The sequence below is a fragment of the Nothoprocta perdicaria genome, unplaced genomic scaffold (genome assembly GCF_003342845.1).
Source record: "Nothoprocta perdicaria isolate Ctin4 unplaced genomic scaffold, notPer1 scaffold_9, whole genome shotgun sequence".
Taxonomy (NCBI): domain Eukaryota; kingdom Metazoa; phylum Chordata; class Aves; order Tinamiformes; family Tinamidae; genus Nothoprocta; species Nothoprocta perdicaria.
In genome coordinates, this window is record NW_020456198.1 from 6,757,120 (window position 1) to 6,764,927 (window position 7,808).

The 7,808-nt window shown below is 37.2% G+C and overlaps 1 protein-coding gene across 1 annotated transcript in view; it reads left to right on the plus strand.

Moving 5' to 3' along the window:
- Positions 1–7,808, plus strand: part of CHCHD4 (coiled-coil-helix-coiled-coil-helix domain containing 4) — an 8,041-nt gene extending 233 nt beyond the window's left edge. Inside the window, exons 2-3 of the mRNA XM_026052720.1 lie at positions 1,693–1,791; positions 6,735–7,808. Of these exons, the coding sequence (XP_025908505.1) occupies positions 1,693–1,791; positions 6,735–7,030 (395 nt within the window). The 3' untranslated portion in view covers positions 7,031–7,808. The remainder of the gene's footprint in view (positions 1–1,692; positions 1,792–6,734) is intronic.

Consider the following 7,808-nt stretch of genomic DNA (forward strand, 5'->3'; position numbering starts at 1 on the left):
CGAGGCGCTCGCGTGGCGCAGGCGGCGCCGCTCGGCAGCCTCGGCCGCTGGGCGCCCCGGGGAAGCCTTTTCCTTTCCCGCCTTTGGCTCCTGTGAAGTCACTCAGTACAAAATTTCAAGCCGGCAAAAATCCAGGCCGGAAAATCCTAGCTTCTCATATGCCGAGTTACTGCTGTAACCCTTCAAAATTTGGGAAATGAGGGGAAGGTCTTGCGGAACTGGCTGTTTTCTTTCTACTCAATGAATAACTATTTGTGTGTTTTAGAGGAGCTTGGCCTAGATGGGGTGTTTTCTGGTTGTGCCTTGTGGGTTTTTTTCGTTCCTGTCTTTATATTTTTCTTGTGGTTTTACAAGATTGTTGGAAAATTCTACTTTGGCTTCCTGCTTTTGCCCTTTTCTTCTGCAGAGGTGCCTGAATACCTTGCTTAAAGGATAGCACAAGAGCAGGAAACTCTTATTTTTCTCATCTTGGTAATGTTCACAGTACCTTTCCAAACAGTTTATCCTGCGCTGTTAGGAACTGTGGTTTTTATTCGAAATTACTGTTATAAAATATTGCATTGGTCTTAAGGCAGACTACTGCTCATTATAAATTATCATATCAAACACTTTTCTGTAATTCTTAAGTTGTACATTTGCTACTCATTTTTTTTTGAGTGTCTTGATCTGGATTAGTCCATGTAAGAGAACGGTTGTTCAGGCTCGTTTTGAAATGACTTCTTTTGCTGTTCATTGATCCTCCTCTATGACCTGCAGCTATTATGGGATGTTGCTGTGAAAATTAGAACTTTAGAGCAATAAAATCTTATTTAGCTTGTGTATTTTACCAAGTGAATGGTTGATCTGCTCGAATATATTCTGAGGCTATGTAAATGAGTGCCTTAAAATAATATTGTCCAAAGTTTTATCCTCTTTCTCACTCTTTTCTGTGTAACAAGAGCGAGGTTACTTCTTTTATGTTTCTTTTGTGTATTTGGTGATTGTTCTGTTAGCATCACTAAGAAATCTTATTTTGGGCAGCGTGCTCCTATCACCTGGCCCCGCACTGTGTTGGCTCCACTGTGCTAACCTCTTAGTTCAGGAGGGTTTTAAATTTCTATAAAGTGTCTTAAAAGCCACCACAACTCAAAAATAGCCTGCAATCCCGCTCCTACTATCCGCTACTGTGAGTGCTGATAGCTGTTGCTGGCCTCCCAATGAAATGAGCACTTGTTTTATCTTGTATCCTTTTAGTGAGAACTTGTCCCTATCTCCCTGGATATGTACTTTTACTGCCTAACTGAACCAGTGATCATAAATCACTCTACTGAGTTATGACTTTTTTGCTACTTCCATTGGCTCACGAAAATAACTTCTTACAGGCACGTGAGCAGAGCAAAGAGGACAGGATCCATTTCTCTCCCTGCTGTAACTTTCCTTCTAGATTAATTAACACCTGACCTTTTTTCTTTTATAGGTCTGATCTTTAAATCTCTAGCAAATCTTAGCAGTATTCCTTTCGATACTTGCCAAATTCCCATCTTATATGGGATCTTCTGAACCAGCAAGTGGTTTAGTTGAAGGTGACTGATAAGTTATATAGAGTTCATTAGCTATTAACACATGATGTTCAGCAGCTTTGTAAATGGCTTGTTCTCTAAATGACTTGGTTTTCTCTGAACTTTTGCTTGTTTTTTTTTTTTTTAATGACAGGAAAAGACAGAATTATATTTGCGACCAAAGAGGACCACGAGACACCAAGCAGTGCTGAGCTGGTTGCAGATGACCCAGATGACCCTTACGAAGAACAAGGTCAGTAGCACACAGAGTAATGGAATAAGGAGGATTGCATCACAATTTGTGATGTTCTAGTAGTCTTCCACAGCAACAAAAGCCAAACCTTGCAGGAAGAATTTTTTTTTTTAAGTAAGGTAATAGAGCCATTACTCACTATTCAGTAAATAAACCTTTTTTTTTTTTTTCTCAAAACTTTTATTCGTCTTTCAGTGTGGTTTGTTCAAATGCATCAGTTGGTATATAATTTCAGTTAGCAGTAAAAGATAGTTAGAAAAACCTTTGCTTTCTGTTTTTGTGCTATTGTAGTCAGAGCTTAACCAGTGAAATTCCGATTAGTTTTCACTGCCTTTGGATAATAACGTACAATTTTCAGAGAAACTGAGTGAAAATGCATACTAGTCATTGAGATGTTGCTCACCTTTGTACGTGCAGAAAAAAATCCCTCTGCAAATATCTTTTAATACAAATTACATGTATATGACTAATCTTTTAGTATGCTAGTAGTAATATATCATTAACTAGTACAAAAATCTTTTAATGTCGCACGAATGTCACAAGAGACAACTTCATTCATTTGTCAAATGCAACTATCTTAAAAAAGAGAGTTCAAGTTTTAAGTGAAAATTGCAGTTCTGACTCTAAGTATATCTAACCTGAAAATAAACTATTTAAGGAGGTTTGAGCAATCAAAATATTTCTGAGATCAGTACTTGTAAAGTTCTGCTTTACAAGATGATTTTTTGAGATCATATTTAAAGATGGTTCTACTAGGTAAATTAAATTTCTTCCTGTCTCAGTAATTAAGTACACTTAATTAAGGAACATCTGTGAATTTGTATTGGAAAAATGCAGAATTACTTTTATGCTTCATGGCCTCTTAATCTCTTTAGCTTGCTCTTTAAAATATTTATTTCAGTTAGGTTGCTTTCATTGAGGAATCCCATTTTAAAGTCATAATGAGCAGTTCAGGAGAACTGGGTCAGTCTCCACAGCTGCCTACCTTAACTTTAGTTTTTGTTCTCTTTCTGTGAAGTCATCTCATTGCTTTCAACTTAGCTGAGCTAGAAATAAACTCTTAACAAAAACAACAAACATTGTAAAATAGTAAAAAAAGGAGGAAAAAAAAAAGAAGGTTTGCAAGTGGCTCTGTGACCCTTAGAGGGCGGTGTTTATGCGCAGTATAGCAGCTGGAGCACATGGGTGCTTTGTTAGCTGACATATTATGTAGTTAATTATGCAGTGTATTAATGACAGTATCTCTGTCATTAAAATAACTTTTTTGTTTCCATACATAGATTTGTGGTAAAATGATTTTGCATTTAGCTGCTTGTCCCGGATTCAGTGCTTCATTAAAACGGTATGCACAGTCAACAGCTACATCTGAACTTTTTATTCTCTAGACAGTAGTGAGGCTGTTCAGGTTTTATGACGCGGATGAAAATTTGAGAACAAAAATTGTTTTATGTTATTACCTGAACAAATAAGCTTATTTCAAGTATAACAACAATTTTTCCATGGCATGCTCAAGTCAATACCAAACCTACCTTTTCAAGAATTTGATAGTTTTGTTCAGAAGTGTTCTGAATCCTGAATTCCTTCTCTGATTTGATCACGGCATGATAAGTGTTTTGTAAACCATTGCCTGATCAAACTGCAATACTCATTTCCTAGAAAAAACACATAGCTTAGTTTAAAATGTGTGAAACTTTGTCCAGCCCAAGTTCTTTGTAAATGTGGAGTCACTGTTGACCTAACCAAGGCAGAATCACTTTGGGGAAGAGGTTCACAAAACAGTTTATGGATATGGAAATTAAAGAAGCCCCTTCCTGCTTGTTTAGATTATATATATCCAGTATTACCTCTGTATTTTGTTAGGTGTGGAGAAGCTATTGAGAAGAGTAGGCTCACCTGCTTCCTACCTGCTTCAGGGTAGAAAAGAGGAAAAAGCCAGAAGCTAGTTATGTCAGGGAAATCTTATGATGAAAATGTGTATCTGTATGATTCAGAAAGCGAATTTTTGTGTGTGCCTAAATATTTGTTGTTCAGCGTTTTCTTAGCATATGGTAAGTTATTGCCACATTTTAAGTGCTCTCTGAAAACTTCCCACTTGAGCTGTCTCAGACTACAAGGTGGCAGATCAAAACAGAGAAATGTTTCACGTTGCACAGAGTGTGACTGCATCTAATGGGAGAGAGCTCTGTGGGCAGAGAAGACATGGGCAAAACATTCTAGAATATGTTGTAGTGCAGCAACTCTGTCTCATGTATGGTTTTTATTTAAAAGAAAATTGCAAGACTTTGCTTTACATAAGTTAAAATGCAGGCTTTTCTAATTTAGCTTCTACTTTGAATGGAATATTTGGTTTCCAGTGTTCAACTTCTGTAGCATAATGTGCTCTAATTCTGTCAATCTTTTTCAGTCCTATTTATTGTAAACAAGAAATTTAAACTTGGAAGGTCTCTAGTTCACATTGGGAGCTTTGCTCCAGTGGTATAGAATGGTTTCTTACTTTAGCTCGCCTCAGTGAAAAGGACACTAGTGAGTTTTATGCTGAAAATTAATATTTATTGTCATGACAGTTGTGGTAATAGGTTTGTCTGAAAGTGCTTATAAAACTCCTGTACAGACTGTTGCTGTCCTGTCCCTTTTCTGTTTCCCCAGACCTATTCTTTTCATCTTAATTTGGAGCTTAAGTTTTATAACGCTCTCCAGAGGGAAATAGTGAAGCAAAAACTCTCAACTCTCTTCTTCTTTTAAGGGAGAACTTGATAAAATGAATGAGATGTGCAAGACTTTTTTTTTTTTCTCCTTATGCAGTCCCTTTTTTTCCTGTTTTCTTCATTTCTGCCATGTCACAAGCAGATCAGCTTGTTATTTGAATGTTTGGCTTGTAACATGGAAGAAAGTTTTATCGGAACAAGAGTGGGACTTCATTACAGCAAGTACAAAGACAAGTGTTGATGTGATGGCAGATGTTCTGCCTTCATCCATAATGTTAACAGATTCCCTGAGCTGAAAGAGATTAGGATGTGTGAGGTCAGCAGTCAAGGGCTGAACCAAACCTTGATCTGACCTTGTGACCCACTGAATCAGTGAGACTGCATTTGAAAGGAGTTTTAATTCAGAGAATTAAAAATAATCACCCCACGTATTGCATTCTTGTGCTTCATGGAGAATGATGAATGAGATCTGTTTTGATTTTAATTGTTTAAGTATGCATTCTGCTGTAATTATCAGTGAGGAAATGCTTGCCTCATTTGTTTGCTTTTTAAAAGGTAGTTTCTATGCTGATAGCATCAGAAACCAATATCACTTAAGTCATGAAATAACACAAACCAGTGCTCATATGGTATCCAGGAATCTATTGTTTGAAGAATAATTGCTACTTTGTTAAATTTGCACACTCCAAAGGCAATTTTGGTTTTAAAATAAACAATTTCTATTTTTAAGAGTTATTTGACAAGTAGTTTTATTGCTGTGGTGTCTCCAATAATAACCCAAAGCTGCTCTTGTGTCGTTTTTGAAGTGTTAGAAAACTGATTGTTTTAAAGTGAGTGCTTGATGTCAGTGGGGAGGAATACAGAACTTCAAAATCTAGCTTACAAAGCAAACCATATTTCTTCTACACTGCGTGATCAACGTCTCTTCTTTCTGCTTTATGTCATTCTTGGCAAAAAGGAATCTGGCGCTAGCCATCCAGTTTCTTGTCTCAAAAGTTCTGCTTTGCTTTCAGGCAGCCAGAGATGCCATGATGCACTCTACTAGGTCTGTTAGCTCAGTACAGTGATTATCACAGTAATCTTACAAAATTATCCTGTTGTATAAAGCTCAGTCTATGAAAAATGGCAATGCTAACAGCATTTAGACAGTCACAGTGAGGAAAGCATTACAGCAATGTGAAAGACACTGATCAACACTGAGAAAGGACTAACCTCTAGAGAAAGGAGAGAGGGGAAAAAAAGGTCAAAATAGAGAAGAAACTAACTTGGATCACAGGACGGTGTTTTTTATTGATGAACGTAACGTCATGCATGCTTATGTGAGGTAGAGAAGGGGAATGAAAGTATATTGATTACTTAAAGCAATATAGCAAAGAATCCAGAAGCCAACATGAACAAGTCTGTTGTCACGCATAGATGCATATTACAGTTTTAAACGTCCTGCTTGAAATATGTCATGCCTATCAATTGATATCTCAAAGAATATTGCTAACTTAAATCTTCACCTTGGTCTACCAGCACTCTCCAACTTGTCCTCTACCATACAAGTATTTAATTTCTCTGTTCTAGAGCAGAAACTGCAACTCATTTTCATTTTTAACCTAAACCTGAGGGATTTTGTTTGTTTTTGGTGGTGGAACTAAGCATGTTGGCATGCACTTACTATTCCTCTGTTCTGTGGGATTTGAGTTGATCTATGCATGTCTTGCAAATAAGCTGATCTATGGCTTTGGTTTTGTGATTTTGGTTTTCCTGTTCAAATTTGAAGGGAAAGCTGTGATTTAGTGTTTGCAAATTCATTTGAAAAACAGTATCCATCCATCTTAGTTTGAATGAGTTCTATTCTTAATACTGATGGTAACTTCTCACAACTTGTGTGAAAACATTTTAAGGCTTTCATGCTCTTCTGACAGGTCCTTTGAGTAGATTGCCTTGGTGCCAGCTGATGGTTGTTTCCATTTTGAACTTTTCTTAGAATATTTCCGGCAGGCTGTAGTCAAGGTAAAAAGACTTAGCTGAGAGAGATGAAACTACTGACTTGTGCCCAGTAATAGATCATACAGGCCAGAATTAGAAACAAGCTAGTCAGAAAATGGAAGGTGATTTGCACGCTTGAAGCTACACAGTCAGTACGACAATCCTGGTGCTTTAGATTGTTCCTGCAATGTAGCAGCTTTCATGGAAGGAAATTAGTTTTTGAAAGGAGCACTTAATTTTTCTTCTCTCTTGTTTGTTCAGGATTGATATTGCCCAGTGGAGACATCAATTGGAATTGCCCGTGTCTTGGTGGAATGGCTAGTGGTCCCTGTGGGGAACAGTTCAAGTCCGCGTTTTCTTGTTTCCACTATAGCACAGAAGAAATCAAGGGATCAGACTGTGTGGACCAATTCCGTGCGATGCAGGAGTGCATGCAAAAATACCCAGATCTTTACCCCCAAGAGGATGAAGAAGAAGAGAAAGAGAAGTCGAGCAAAGATTTAGAAGCTAATCCTATGGAAGCTTCCGTAGCCAAAGAGGAGAAGGGATCTAGCTAATGAAGACACAAGGAGGCTGTTGTCTCCACTTCTCATTTTTTTCAGGCGTGGACTTCTGCAAGGTGTCTGTCTTTTGAGTCCTCAAGAAATGTTTCACCATCATTCTATACACTATGTCATAGTAAATAATTTATTGCAGAAGGAGAAATCTCAGTGCTAGAGCCTTGCAAATAAATACTGCAAAAAGAATGAGTATGTGTATGCACTGTGCAACCTGTAAGTGGTCACAACCCAAACTTCTAACAACCGTCTTTTTCTTTCAGTTCTCAGCTAGTGTTTAGACTTGAAAAAAAAATCTCTAAGTATATAAAATATGCAACTTTCAGCTAAGTTTCCACTAGAGCACCAGGTCTGTCTTCATTTCAATGTGTTCTGTTCAGTAGCTGTTCTCTTAATGTATTTCATCTTAGGGGAAAAAAATGATTTAGAAGATTGTTTTTCCTTTTGCTAGAATGATTCAGAATGTTGAAAATGGCATTATTTAGATTTATGGTTACATTTTACTACTGATGTCAGGTAAGGACTGCCAAAAATGTTGGAATGTGTGGCTTCTTTGATTTCATTAACTGATTGTGAGACTTCTACATTTGTGCAGCTTTTGATATGAATGGAAAGAATGCTGATCACTTGTTTTATTTTTGTTCTGAAAGCACTGTTTTTGAGTTTTCTTAGTTGGTGTCTGCTTCAGTGTATGGACAGGCTCTTATAAAATGCTTTATGATTAAAATGAAAATGTTACCTGGTGTAGTGATCTCAAAACGGATACTGTGACTTAAGT